The sequence below is a fragment of the Sycon ciliatum genome, chromosome 1, assembly GCF_964019385.1.
Source record: "Sycon ciliatum chromosome 1, ocSycCili1.1, whole genome shotgun sequence".
In the NCBI taxonomy this organism is placed as follows: Eukaryota; Metazoa; Porifera; class Calcarea; order Leucosolenida; family Sycettidae; genus Sycon; species Sycon ciliatum.
The window spans coordinates 95,618,746-95,633,758 of NC_088643.1; the positions used below are offsets into that span (position 1 = coordinate 95,618,746).

The 15,013-nt window shown below is 45.5% G+C and overlaps 1 protein-coding gene and 1 long non-coding RNA gene across 2 annotated transcripts; both read left to right on the forward strand.

Annotated features, from left to right (window-relative positions):
- Positions 1-7,810: 7,810 nt before the first annotated feature.
- LOC135807183 (uncharacterized) lies at positions 7,811-9,316 on the forward strand. Its single transcript, XR_010551502.1, has 2 exons — positions 7,811-8,017; positions 8,590-9,316. It is a non-coding gene; the product is annotated as an uncharacterized LOC135807183 (long non-coding RNA).
- Positions 9,317-10,186: 870 nt separating this feature from the next.
- On the forward strand, positions 10,187-13,611 carry LOC135806664 (glucose-6-phosphate exchanger SLC37A2-like). The gene is made up of 2 exons (XM_065320892.1): positions 10,187-12,006; positions 12,633-13,611. The coding sequence occupies exons 1-2, from the start codon at positions 10,545-10,547 to the stop codon at positions 12,794-12,796; spliced, it is 1,626 nt and encodes a 541-aa protein (XP_065176964.1). The 5' UTR covers positions 10,187-10,544; the 3' UTR covers positions 12,797-13,611.
- The last annotated feature ends 1,402 nt before the right edge of the window (positions 13,612-15,013 follow it).

Sequence of the window (15,013 nt, forward strand, 5' to 3'; positions counted from 1 at the left end):
TCTCGATCTCGCTTGCTGTGCATGCTATGCTGTTTTCTACGAGAAATGTGTTTCCCATGCATGGCCCACTGCATGCAAGGCATTTCGCGGCAAATTTCAAAGGAGAGTTACCATAGTGAGTGTCTGACGATCACGTGCAGCTGTTCAGCTGAACTCATGTCATGACTGACATGAGCTCAGCTCAGTCAGTCCGTGCGCCAAGCCCTTGAGTTGAGAGACCGATTTTCATTTTCTCGCGGGAATCGTAGCCTCCAAGGCGCCGCACCTGCGGGGTTGTTTTCTGTTGATTTCGCCTACCGGTATCTCCGAATGGTGAGGTATATTATGGCACCGCAGGCCGCGCACCTGAGGGCCTTTCTGGAAGCCTTACTCGATCGGATAGAGCGAAACTGAGCACCCTGGGATGCGAGCAGTTTTTAGTACTCCCGGGTCCAAAATCTCACCACCAGGCCGGGCTGATCAAAACGTCTGCCGGGTCTGCAGCCTACAAACGTGAATCTGCCAACACTGTGCTGTCGACGACATGTCCCGCAAGGCATCTTGCGTGAAAGCAAGGAACGCTTTTTTTTTAGAAAGGAAGCTTCTTCTCCAAAATTTAAAAAAATTTGAAAATTATTCCTTCTGAAAATATCATCGCGCTCTTGACCTCGAAGCTGACTGCTGAATGCGATTAGGAAAGAAGATTCCTGAAGATGCAAGCCGTCTGTCGTCTGGATATGCACTGTTGTTCGTTATGGTCAGCAATCTTCTTCGTTCGTCCTTTCGTTTTCCTGACCACGATGATGACAAGCAGCTCTCATGCTCAGGTTAGTGCTACTTGTATGTCTGGGCACACAACACATCTGAGATGCACCCACTGACGTTATCGAACTGAAGAATGCAGCAAGGGTTCCTCGGATTCTCTTGATTTCGGAACAAATTTCCTTCACTTTCACCCTCTCAGTCTCTTCCCCATGTGCCCTCCATGCATGCACAATGGAGCTTGCATTTCAAATGTTTTTTTTTACTTTGGCAGTGCGTTCGATAACGTTAGGACAGTCTAAGTTAAGTGTTCTTCTCTTCAGGCTTATTGGGCCTGTAAAAATTCTAAAAAATAGCTTCCAAAATGTAATGCTAAACGCAGGTCCCTATGATTATGAATACGGTTCTGCTGGGCAATGATGTTTGCACCAATCTACACTCTATGCTGTCACAGCACCCACAACTGATCCTCTCTCTCTCTCTCTGATCACTATTTGATAAAGCTAATCTTTAAATCGCTGTTGCACAGGATCTCAGTTGCGAAGAAGCGATGAATCGATACATGGCATTGTGAATAAAAGAAGAACAAATTCACAGTGCACGTGAGACTCGGTTAGAAAGACTGCGTTTCCGCGTTCGTAAGAACGCCACACGTACACCCGGGGATCATGATAAAGAAAATATGTGGTGAAAATGACTGAAAAAAATAAAAATATTTTTTCTGTATTTGTGCGGAAAATCACTCCTTGTTCGCACTACAGAATTTGGGCAAATGGTACAGAAAATCGAAGAGGATCAATCAGCTGTGTAGAAGCATTGCAAGTGTAAGCTGAGCGATGAATAGTCTTGTACCAAAGTGAGTGCATGCCGTACCACGACAACATGTACTTGTAGCACAAAAAATAATGTCGTGAGTGCAAGTCACACATGTTTTACACTACCAAATGCAGCCTACGACATGCATGTGCGTGTCAAAAAACTTTATAGTGCAAGTATGCATGCAATGTACACGGCAGTACGCAAAACACTGCAAGATACGGAAAATCAGAAGTCTGAGTACGCAAAACAGACTCAATTGGTGGGCAGCTCTGTACTGGCCTGTACGGAGGGAGTGAATCTCAATGTGTGCAATGCATGGACTTCGGCCGACAGTGAAAACTATGCAAGTCGTGTAGGTTTGCAGGATGAACATGAGTCCTTTTAGACAAGCGCCTTAGTGAAGTAGTCCACCGAAAGAAGAGTACTTGACACCGCAAAGTGGAGTCTGCGCATACAACAGTGAGGGGGTAAAATTAGCTATGACTGATTCTGCATGTGTGTCACATTACACTAGCAGATAGGCACACGTGTTGTTCCAAAAAGATGTTTACGTCAGTGTCTGAATATGTCATGTACCAGGTAATATTGTTGCCAGGATCTCACGGTGAGAGTCAGACTTGGATATGGTATCAATTAGGGGTGAAACGATTACACTTTTCAACTATCGGTTAACCTACCCTTGTATCGATTCGATTATCGATTATGATTATTGATTACTGCGTCCTAGAAATTGTCGCGCCAGACCAGCACAAAGCATGCCGTGTTGAAATATACACATATACATGTACATACACACGTGCAGATAGACCGCGTACTCTACGCAATGCAGTGGCACATCACGTGCAGGTGCAGACAGTCAGTTTTTAATTTTTTAATTTTTCACAGCCCTACTGGAAAACATATGGACAACAAAAAGAAACGAGGAAAAGAACAAAGTACAGTATCTAGTAGTGCTGTACATGACATCTTTTGATTCTTGCAGACGTTTTTTATTTAGAATCGCGTAATCGAAACAGACAGCGTAATCGAAATCGTTTCCTTGTTATGATCGATTAGACGGATAACCGATATAATCGTTTCAGCCCTAGTATCAATAGATTATCAATATCATACATCACCACCCAAATTATAATAGCCGAAGGGCCCGTTTGTGTGGTGGTGTATGATTTCGTGAGCAAGATGAAGTGGCTACAGATGTGTTTTATATAACACCCTAAGAAAAGATCATCAATACTGGGGAAAGTGATTCTGGTAGCATGTTGTATCCGGTGTGGCATGACAGAGACTCCCTCGATTTAGGCTAAGGCCTGTGGAGAATCCATGAATCAATGAATACAATACATACAGGCATCGCAACCTTCGGATTATATGCACTTTTGCTTGCCTCCTGGAGTGTGGTTGTACCTTGGTTCAGTAGACTTTGTTTTTCGAATTCGTTTCTATAACATTAGGTTTCTTTGTGTTGCTGCTATGTCTTTTCATGTGTTTTACAGGATTGCCATCTGTTGATGAATACCACTCTGAGGCACTCTCACGAGCGAAGGTGTTTGAGAATCCATGTCGGAATGATGGTTGTGTTGGCCTAAAGGTGCATTACATTGCCGATGCTCGCCACCTCCACCCTGGAACATGTTCAATTTCTGTTTCTCGTATGGAAGGACCGAACAGGTTGTTTTCCTGCCTCAGTGGACCACTCAAGACTGAACAGCACTGATGGAAGAAGATTTGCCGTGAATCTCGTTCACATAATCAGCCTGTTTAATTGCTGTACTGAGGTGACTGCTTCATACCAATGACCATGCAGCATTAATTTTTGCATAGTACTTTAGTGCCCCTAAAATTGGAGAATATCGAATTTCTCTGCTAGCATTGTGATTCTTTTGTGAATAAACATCACTACTCTTTTTGAGTAGCATAGCAATGACAGAGTTGGTTTGATGTATGACAAAAATGGAGCTGCTTTTTAAACCTGTACTGTATAATCAGTACCGCCGGAAGCAGTTTTTGATCGGTCTGGTAGTTTCATGGCCTTTTATACTTTGTGTGTGATATGGCGGGTACACACGTCCTCCACAGCAGGAAACATTTGTTGGTGGCCAACAAGTTGGTCCGGTGATAACCCGACCAACCAGACCGGTTCCGGTGGGCCTGATAATTGTGGGGTTCATGAGCAGCTCAAGTACTTAGCATGGTTTTGGACATGTCCTCAGTTGAAACCGACTTCACCCAAGCGTTCTCTGAGGGGACCGAGGTCTAATCTATCAGTTCATGTATTCTGTGAAGTGACATGACCATTCGTGGGGACCTTGCTCATAACTGCAAAAGTCCTTGTCTGATTTTTCCGCATCAATTGAACGTTGTACATGTGCATGTAGTGAAAGCCACATGCAAAAGGCTGTTCCATGGCACCATGCCACCAAGCTCTGGGTTCATTGGCTGAAAATATTCTTCGGCACAGTAAAGTCGTGCGCCCAAGAGCGTGGAAGCCTAGAACATCCAGCCTGGAATACTAAGAACACCACAGCCCAAATTTAAGAATTGTGGTGCTGGGTTTGTGCTGTTGTAAAACACGGGGATTGTTATTGATTGTCATGTTGTACATGTATTTGAGCTTTACCACTACATACACGTCTGTCTATACACAATACTCAATCTGCGGACAGCATGCTGTTTCGCTCATCAATGCAGCACAGAGAAAATGAGGCAGATGAATGTCCTGCTAGAGAGCATCGAATATAGGTATAGAATCATGCCTTGCAGATCTCGTTACGGCCCCTTCGATGCATGCATGTTTGAACATTAGATGGCTGTGTAGCTTCAGTTATCTCAGAATATTTATTTATCCAGCAGCAACAACGTTGGGCACCGATTAACTGACACACAACTATTCACTATAATGAGTATGCGTTGGAACACTTTACCCCGAGTCATACTATAGCAGTGAATGCCATGCATGGGTTTACCTCACAAACTGAATTTCATAATTTGACATCCAAATCACAGAAGAGTGAGTGGTGCTCCAAACTCACTCTATGTCCTGCGAGCTCCAGTAGAATACTTTTAATAATAGAATACTTCTTATAGCACGTTCTTAGAAACAAATCGTATAGGTTTGAGGCTGTCAACCCATAAATTTGTGATTTCACAGCCATAGATGTTACCTGTCAGGTCACTGTATACAGTAGGTATGCAGAAGAAAATAATAGTAACTCTTTGTGGAAGAGCTGTGCCAAAATGTGTACAGTACAGTAAATTAATAAAAAGTGAGAAAAGCAGTGACAAGGCTGTGCATGATGTAGATCCACCAGTAAGTACAGTGTACCAGTGAAACTGTTGGTGTAGTACCGGTATACCACTATAATGATGGCATGGCCCATGCCACTACAATCTATTTGCAGTGGGCCGCAGTAGGCCAGTGCAACAGAAAGCAATTCAGTAGCTGTGTGCAATGTGAACATCTATGACATGCAAGTAAACTGCCATACAGCACAATCGATTACTCTCAGCCCACATAAGTACAATGTAGGCCAATCAGTAGTATAGATACATAGAGCACACTCTGCATCATACATAGTCAGCACCAAATCTATATTGTCGATGTACTTTGCAATGATGAAATGATGGCAAGCGTGCTTGATTCATCATAATACTGCCTTGAACTTGGTTGGAAGTTAGTTGTAAGTTCAGTGGTCGAGGTAAGCAGAGCTGCTCCAGCTTTCAGAATCCTGCATGAAAAGGCAAAACAAACCATTGCCTTTGGGTTATCCGTCATAATAATAATAATAATAAATGTAGGTATAATAGTAGCAAGCTGACGTAAAGAGCCTGTCTTTCAATCCAATAATTCTATCCACTGCATGGACAGACCTGGTGCTTCATTCACCTCTGTTTCTTGCTTTCTCAGAAAACCTACTTCCTCCTTCTGCCATCTAGCTCATGACATACATTTTCTTTACGCCTTTTCAGCCGTGGTCGACTTTCGCCCCTCCTGTTTGATTGGCAATTGCAGTCAACCTGGGGAATACTGACCCTCGATTGTGAATGAAAAAAGTGTCGCTATTGGTGTATTGTTGTTACTCGTGAGGTTGGAAGTATGCAATCAAATGGTCACTAGATCTGAAGATTGTTATTTGCGAGTTGTTTTGTAAATCCGAGGTACATTATTCACAAGTTGGATTGTACATGCTATGGGATGTAGAATAACTAACCAAACAAGAATGGTGTAACAATGATTGAGTCCATTTCCAATTGGATGAACCTAGAGCGCATGATCCATTCCAGAAAGGCGACTTCAGTGAGTCTTGAATTGTCAGCAGCATCATACTTCCATTGAGCTTTTTTTTCTTTTTCGAAACGACCCTCTCTTTTGAATTCGAACGAAGGTCAACATACGATTACGGCAGGCATCCATGCACTGATCTTCACTGTATACATGTGCATGTATACTGTACTGTAGTCTGTTCAGTCAACTAGTCGTGTTCCACTTGGCTTCCATAGGTGCAACTTGGCTTACGGTAAGTGTCACTACAAGCGCATAGTAGCCCCCCCCCCCCCCGGGAGTGCGTGTGAACAGGAACTGTGAACTGGTAAAAGAATTATTCGACACCTTCGGTCGTTTCGATGGAGAAGGTTCATTTGGCAAATTGAGGCCTTCGTTTCACCCCTAGCCCCAGGAGCGAAATTTTCACTCCTTGGCTGCCTGTTTGAGCCGTTCTTGTGGAGGGGTTGATTTATGCATGCCCGCATATAGACCTTATTCGATAAACGTCACGATCACGTGAACCGGGGACCAGGGAGCGGCAAGAGACCTGCACTCAGTGCACAGAGGACTCGTCGTGGGAACATAGGAACAGAAAAATACCGGTATTTTACTACTCCCTTGTACGAACTGGGCCTTTCTTGCCACTTGCTTCACGTACGCGTGCCCCAGCTTACGACAAATCCCTGGAGGCGAGTCCAAAAATCACGTATCTACATATACAATGTAACCGTAACTCTACCAATGTTGCGGACGATGACCCCCCCCCCCCCCCCGGCATACAGAAAGTTGCTATGTCCTGGCCCTCATACAGCATTGCGGAGGCACTGAATCACTTCTGCAAAAAGGACTAGCCGAAAGTGGCACAACAAATTTCTATTCCCAGAAAAGCGGCGTTCCAGCCGAGTTTATCTTCTAATTAAATGGTTTTCTCGGTTGGGATTTCATACCTGACAACCATCCCGACATCGAGGGCGGTAATAGGCACCCAAAAGAGCATTAGTTCCATGCCTCACCGCGAGGTATATTTGTATACATTTTCATGCCTAGGTATGTCATTCCATTTCAGGTTTGCAAAGGTCGGCAGGTATGGGATTTGTAGAGTGACCAGTTCTGACTATTGCCACCTGCTGCGCAGAAGTGTCATTCCTACATCCTGGCTGCAAACATACCTCCCCCCCCCCCCCCCCACACACACACCACCACCAACAATGTTGGATCCTATTTACAGGACCTCACTCTATATGAAAGTGTAGCAGAGGCACTGCCAAAGTATAAAAACAACATTTGAAATGCAAGCTCCATTGTGTATGCATGGAGGGCATGGGGAAGAGACTGAGAGGGTGAAAGTGAAGGAAATTTGTTCCGAAATCAAGAGAATCCAAGGAACCCTTGCTGCATTCTTCAGTTCGATAACGTCAGTGGGTGCATCTCAGATGTGTTGTGTGCCCAGACATACAAGTAGCACTAACCTGAGCATGAGAGCTGCTTGTCATCATCGTGGTCAGGAAAACGAAAGGACGAACGAAGAAGATTGCTGACCATAATGAACAACAGTGCATATCCAGACGACAGACGGCTTGCCAGAATCAGTCTGGTGCATCTTCAGGAATCTTCTTTCCTAATCGCATTCAGCCGTCAGCTTCGAGGTCAAGAGCGCGATGATATTTTCAGAAGGAATAATTTTCAATTTTTTTAAATTTTGGGGAAGAAGCTTCCTTTCTAAAAAAAAGCGTTCCTTGCTTTCACGCAAGATGCCTTGCGGGACATGTCGTCGACAGCACAGTGTCGGCAGATCCACGTTTGTAGGCTGCAGACCCGGCAGACGTTTTGATCAGCCCGGCCTGGTGGTGAGATTTTGGACCCGGGAGTACTAAAAACTGCTCGCATCCCAGGGTGCTCAGTTTCGCTCTATCCGATCGAGTAAGGCTTCCAGAAAGGCCCTCAGGTGCGCGGCCTGCGGTGCCATAATATACCTCGAATGGTGAATATTTCAATGAAATTTGCTGCTTAGAGCCCTTCTAGTCTCGTCAGGAGACCTTTCCTACACCGGAGAGATGGCTCGGAGTGATGTAGACACCTATGGCCGTATCCTGGAAAATTATTTTGGAGCTTGCAGTTCGTGACCAGCCACCAAGGACGAAAGTCTCACTTTTGTAATTGCTGAAACGAGGAATATGGTCACCAATTTCACACCAGGTAAGGCATTTACCCATCGCGGACACTAAAGCCGCTTTGTGTGGTGATAGACCAAAGCTTTATCTTTCGAATGCACCAGAAATTAGAGTGATACCTATGTGCCCCACAATTGCACCCGAAATAAACCACGCACAGGCAATATTGTGATTTTATGAGAAGAGACAATTGAGCATGCTCTAATTCGTCATGAACTGTTGTGTTACTTTTCAAACACCACTCCGAGTGAGCATCTACCGATCCTTTATCAATTTTACAGGGACATTTGAGCTTAGGGAGTAGAGGTGGGATATTTCACCAACTGAAGTACTAGTTTTTTTCTGAATTTGTCGACTACTAGGTTGCATAGTGTAAATATGTCAGTATATGTGCATGATTGTCGTGAAATTCTGAGCGTCTAATTATTATAGGCACCACAGCACTGGTGCATACCCATTAATTGCTCTCCTAGATCCTGCTCTCTGACTTTTTTCTTGCATTTCACAACTCAAATTCTTTGAATGAAATAAAGGAGCAAATTTGTTGCTGCCAATTAACTGCATCAGTTCTGTTTTCCTCTGCTGTTCTTCTTTCAGTGTGGTGACTTCTGATCCAAGAGGCAATGGCATGAAGTCAATATTTTGCAGTATGTGCAATATGCGGCAGTCTCTCTGTCAAAGGACTTGTGACAGCTGAAGCCCAGATGTTGCAGTTTGATGTCTATGGCCAGCAGCAATCTAATGTTGTTGCACCTTTCCTTCCACACACACAGCAATGCTGAATATGTCATGGACAGACATCGCTAAACTGCCTATTTGAAGAAGCATCGCAATTCTTGTCTGCCAATAAGCAGCAGTGACTAGCCAGCTATAATTACAGTTTGGAGGTCGGAGACGCGATCCCGTGAACATATTGCGCCAACTGCAATGAAGAAGGCCTTAGTATCTAGATTTATTACCATTCTCGTGTGGATAACTATGGCGGTGTGATCCAAGTCATGCGGACTATAAAATGCATTAGACGTGAGATAGTGAATGTACTGCGATTGACCCTGACGACAGCAAGCCAACAGTGGATATGAACCACACCGCCAGCATCATTCTGCACACCAGGAGAATCCAATACACATAGCTGCCAACTCTGATGGTATAGACCCAATAACTTGTTTTGTTACTCTAGAGATTGGTATACAAATATACATGTACTAGTGCAATCTCTATCCATATGCGTAATGCACTGTATTTGTTTCCGGTGACTGGAGGTAGTTTATCATAGCACTGTTTTATGTCCTGGTTTTGTTGAAGATAAGCATTATCCAGTTAACTTGTTAGGAACCGTATCAGTCAGCTCTTTCAGCATTTGGCGTTGTGTCAGGGGTGGTCGGCGGTGTCGCGGGTCATTCCACAGTCCGCAAAGTTGACGTTCTCGGCAACGGAGCGACCCAGTAGGCAATTGATCACCGATGAATATGCTGTCATTGGTATCACGGTGAACCACAATGGCATATGGTGTGAATATCATTATGTTATTCTGCAGCGAGTCCTTGTCGTGTAGCTTGCAAAAAGTTATTGCATACGGTCATTACGTGCATAATGCATAGTCCTGTCTGTACACTCAAGTTTCAAGTCCAGTCCATTTTTGGAAATATGGGCTGGACACTAACGAGGGCCTGGTGACGTGTTCATAGGGCTGAGTTATGCCAAATGGTGCCATTGGCTGGGAGTGAAAACCTTGCCCCACGCCTGCACCCTAAAAAATGTTTCGAAAATACTCAGATTCGACGACTGCTGAGAATCTAGGAAGATGCCGGACCACAGCGAAACAAGTCATCTGGCTGAAAAACGGAATACACCATTGCATTGCCACGGCTAAGCGCAATTTTTAGGCTCATCACACAGGTAGCGAAATGCCAAAACAAACGAGCCATAGACACAAAACCATTTTCCAAAATTGCCCACCATTGAGAATGCGACTCAAAAAGTACCCGCAAACTGCCCAGTGCGGAAAATGAAAAGTCAACTTTTAGACGACTTTTTTGAATCTGGCGCATGGACTGTGTAGATCTACCAGGTGCAGGTGGACAGTCAGTCCACCGGTGCACCACTAGCACTACTGCATACTGGCACTACTGCCACTACTACTGGCACTAGCACTCGTCCACTGATCCAAAGACTAGACCGTAGACGGCGTGCACTTCTTCCGCCAACTCACAAGCTCTCGTTTCAGCCCCAGGCCACGTATTTCTTGGCTGTTTGCATGAAATAATAATTGATGTCCCCGGAGAGTTTTTCAGCCTCGGGTGCTCCTCGAGCTTCAGCTCCACTGCAGGCTTGCCGTTTTTTTCACTTTTGTTCGACAATCTAGCCGTCGTGATGCCTGATGGCCTGGAGCCTTTTGTAGCAGTGTAGCAGGAAAGGTTAGCTCGCTAGCGGTGCTGGCTGCACTTTCAGCCAAACCTTCCATCCTATCCGGGAAAAAAGAACACCGGCTGTTGGGACTTGCAGCTCCTATCGGTGCAAAACGTTGGTTCACTGATAGCGGAAGAGTAGCAATGCCGTCAGGGGCGAGATGCAAGGATGTTCCCATCGGCATTCGATTTATTCGCTCCTGGGCACCTCGTCTGTCTAACCGGACTGCAGTTTATAAGGCCTCCGTTGTTTGTGTGACTTTCTTCACTTATGCAACATACCACATGTCACGAAGGGCCATTAGCGTTGTCAAGACAAATTGGTACCCTTCGGATTGCATATGGCCGGGTAAGAGCAACGATTCGCACCCAGAGTGTGGAAATGTGCCACCTACGACTGAATGCCACCCATGGAAACCATTTGACAAGGAATCGAGGTTGGGAGATCTGGACTTTGTTTTCCTGCTGGGATATGCCTTCGCTACATACATCAGCGGTCAAATAGGCGACCGTTTCAACTTGCGATATTTCCTATTTGCTGGAATGTTGCTAAGTGGCATATTCACAAGCATGCTCGGACTGGCCTATTTCTTCAACATCCACAGCTTTGCATTCTTTGTCGTTGTTCAGTTATTTGGTGGCATTGTCCAATCGACAGGATGGCCCAGTGTTGTTGCAGTGATGGCAAACTGGTTTGGCGTGGGCCATCGTGGATTCGTCATGGGCCTGTGGAACTCTCACACGTCTCTCGGCAACATCATTGGAGCAATTATACCTGGAATCTGGGTGCACAATGCATGGGGCTGGTCGTTCATCGTTCCTGGAATCATCATTGCCTCGATGGCCATAGTTGTTCTCCTATTTCTGATTGTTGATCCGACTGATGTGGACTGTCCACCTGTGTCTAAAGTGCCTGAGCAGCAGCCGCAGAGGCAGCGGCCACGCGGGCAGCAACACAGCAGTGAGACAGCCGTGATGCCGGTGGATCACCTGACAATCAGTGAAGACAGTGAGCAAGATGCTTTGTTGCCGGTGCTGCCGGTGTCGAATGACGACGTGGCATCAGCTGTAACAGAGCAGCCAGCACATGCCACAAGTAGCAGAGATCAGCCAGCTACTGCCGTTAGCTTTCTGTCTGCACTGCGGATTCCCGGTGTATTGGAATACTCGCTTTGCCTCTTCTTCTCAAAGTTCATGAACTACATCTTCCTGTATTGGATGCCAAAGTATGTACGAGATGTCTGTGTAGCTGGTCATTCTCTGTCCAAGCAACACTCGGCGTACTACTCATCCTTGTTTGATGTCGGTGGTATTATCGGTGGTGCAGCTCTTGGTTATGTATCAGACCGCACTGGTGCGTCCGCTATACCTTCTGTGATTATGCTTCTATTGAGCATACCGTCCCTGTACATCTTCAACACGTACGGTGGCGATAGCCTGGGTGCTTTGCTGGGTCTAATGGCATTGACTGGTGCACTGCTGAATGGTCCGTATTCTCTTATTACAACAGCTGTATCTGCTGACCTGGGAACACATGAAGTGCTAGGTGGAAATCAGAAGGCCTTGGCTACTGTGGCAGCCATTATTGATGGCACTGGATCAATTGGTAAGCTTTGTTTAAGTCGTAAAATTATGTGCATGTATAAACTGTGTACCGTATTCGGAGGTGATGTGATTACATCATGTGATTACATCATGTGATTACATCATCATTCTCGGGTATTTGTGTGGAGTCGTATCAGAAGCACTGCTTTGCCATACAAAGCATGTACAATGATGTCATTTACACAGTTCCATTGCTCATTTGAAAGTTGAGTGTACTGTATTGAGTGGTGCTAGTACACTTCAGAGTTGTACCCAAGGGAGTCAGCAGGGTGGTTATCTACAGGTCGCGAATAATTGTAGGCGCCTTGAGCTACAGGTAAGATGATTGCGACGCAGTGTGTGATAGTCACAGGTTTTTTAAACAGTTTCAGCGAGATCTTGTATATATTTAGTTTGAACTTGAAAATGCACTTGCCCGCAGCAAAGTGCTTTCTTTTTCGCGTACCGTCGGCGCTAAGTGGGTGTCAACCCATGTAGTTATCCAACCAGCCACTTGTCTGGGCATAGAGGAGGTCGGTTGTAACCGTGGAAACAAAGGGTAGACTGAATGCACACCGTTTTAATAGAGTTTCCAAAGCTTGATCGTGTCATTTTAAAAGTTTCGTCTTTGTTTAATTGCTTGCCCAGGTGCTGCACTTGGGCCGTACCTGGTTGGAATTGCCCTGCAGGATGTCAAAAATCCGTGGCCGGTTGTGGTGAATGTGTGTATGGGGGCGTCCTTGCTGTCAGCCCTCTTTCTGCTGCGGATCTGCTTCAAGGAACTGTCCAGGTTCCGTGCGTCCCGGCAGTAGCCGTGTGGATCAGAAGCAGAGCCACTGAGTTCGCACCAGGCTGACCGGGCCAAGTGGTTATCAGTTCAGTGATATAGCAATAGGGCTTGACAGTGATGACGTCAGAAATCAAAATCTAACGGCGAATAACGACCTTTGGATCCACTTGGGTCCAGTTTTGGTATGGGTCCATACACGCTTGGGTGGTTTTCCTTCGCAGCATAGTGACGCATTTACCGGTAGTGATTGGACTAGGCCCTCCCGGTCGTGGACCCACTCTTACCGGTGGATGTGTCACTATGCTGCGGAGGAAAACCACCCAAGCGTGTATGGACCCATACAAAAACTGGAACGAAGTGGATCCAAAGGTCGTTATTTGTTGTTAGATTTCGACTTCTGACATCATCACTTTCAAGCCCTATTGCTGCCAATCAGTGGGCATCATCTTTTTATGCACTGCGGCCATTTCATTTACTTTGTGCCGATGAATTATGATTGGTATCTGTATTGATGTTGATATCTATAATGCTGTTCCAGGGTGATCTTGTTACTGCCGCTGTCTTGGTCTCTTCTAGAATTGCCTGGCCTAGACTTGAGGATAGGCCGCAAGTTCTGTAACTTTGAGATAGAGTTGAAATAGAAATATCACGGTCAGCCAATGAACGCATCTTATTATCTTTACAAAAATATATACTAAGTTGGCAACGATGCACATGCACAGGTGTTATGAAATCAAGTGACCTGATTCAGTATTCTGTTGTAAGCCTATTTACAGAAATACCCAATTTTCTTAACTTAATTCTTGTCTGGATAGAATGATTCTCTGCCGTAAAAAAAAGCATTGTTCTCCATTACTGTTGTTGCGTGTGTGCATGCGTATGTGTGTGTGTGTGTGTGTGTGTGTGTGTGTGTGTGTGTGTGTGTGTGTGTGTGTGTGTGTGTGTGTGTGTGTGTGTGTGTGTGTGTGTGTGTGTGTGCGTGTGTATGTGTGTGTATGTGTGTGGGTTCAAGACTCTCACTGTGGGGATGGTGATTCATGGTCATTGCAATATACAACAGTGCTGGCCAATGAAAATCCGGGCAACCAATCGCTGGAGATCAGCGCCGCAAAGTAATTAGTTACCCGTGACAACCACTTACTGGAGATCAGTGTCGTCAAGAGTGCATTTACATGTACATGTGCATTAGTGTGTGCAGCTCGAATGGGTGCTCAAGGTCCTGGCGAAATTCCCAGATTACATACTTCGTAGTTTTAGTGATGTACATAGACTAAGAGGCAAGCATATTTCCTACAGCAGAGTGACTGCAGCTCAGACATACTACGCACTACATGTATGCGACTTCCCCCAGTTTCTCTGCTTCAAAAGCGACTTCCAAAGGCGCCAGTGGTTGGATTTCACTGGACAGCAGTGAGTGCACTGCATGTATCGGTTACATGATTACATCATCACTGGGTGTTTGTATGGATTATGTCATCATCTGGGGTGCCGTTTTGTATGGATTACGTCATCAAAATGAGTGGGGGGGGCACTTTTCCAAAGGAGGGCGCTCAATTAGATTAGGGGGGGGGGGGATTGCTGCACCCAGCTCCCCCCCCCCCCCCCTCCTCGCCAGAACCCTGCGTGAAGATTAATTCACATAACATGACCTCTACAAGTGAGTCAGGGGAGAGGGGATACGTATCTCGTGTAAAGGCCCTATAACCCCATAAACTGCATCCTTGTTACCCTCACACCGAGCAAGTGAGTACCCAGTTCGCTGTGGGTGTCGGCACAGTTCATTGCATGTAAAGTGGTACTCGCCCGCATCTAGGCATGGACGGGTAATGCTAGTTATTTGCTGCGATAATACTAAAGGCAATGCTCATAATAACTATGACTAGTAGTAGTATGAGGATATAATGCCACTTACAATGCTCACACTACTGCATAATGCCTGAGTTTGAAAGTTGGAAAAGTCGATTCAAGAAGGGCGTCCTGGATCAAGGCCAAAGTGTAGAAGAAAAAAACTTAATTAGCAGTGAAGAAGCTCAGTTCCACTGACAATCCACTGAGAAGGTTGGTTTGCAACGTCAAGTCTCCGGGCGAAGCCGGACGGGTTCAGATGCACGATTTTCGGAACTAGACCTAGCCAGCTTCATGCATGACACCGTTGTCGACCGGCTATTATGCTTGTAATGCCAATGTTGCATGCGAAATGGTGTTCTAATGCCAGCATTATGCCACCTGGAAAAAGGGA

Coding starts and splice junctions, on each gene's coding strand:
- LOC135806664 (XM_065320892.1), top strand. CDS start 10,545: ATGCCGTCAGGGGCGAGATGCAAGGATGTTCCCATCGGCATTCGATTT. Junction 12,007..12,632: donor TGATGGCACTGGATCAATTG/GTAAGCTTTGTT, acceptor TTGCTTGCCCAG/GTGCTGCACTTGGGCCGTAC.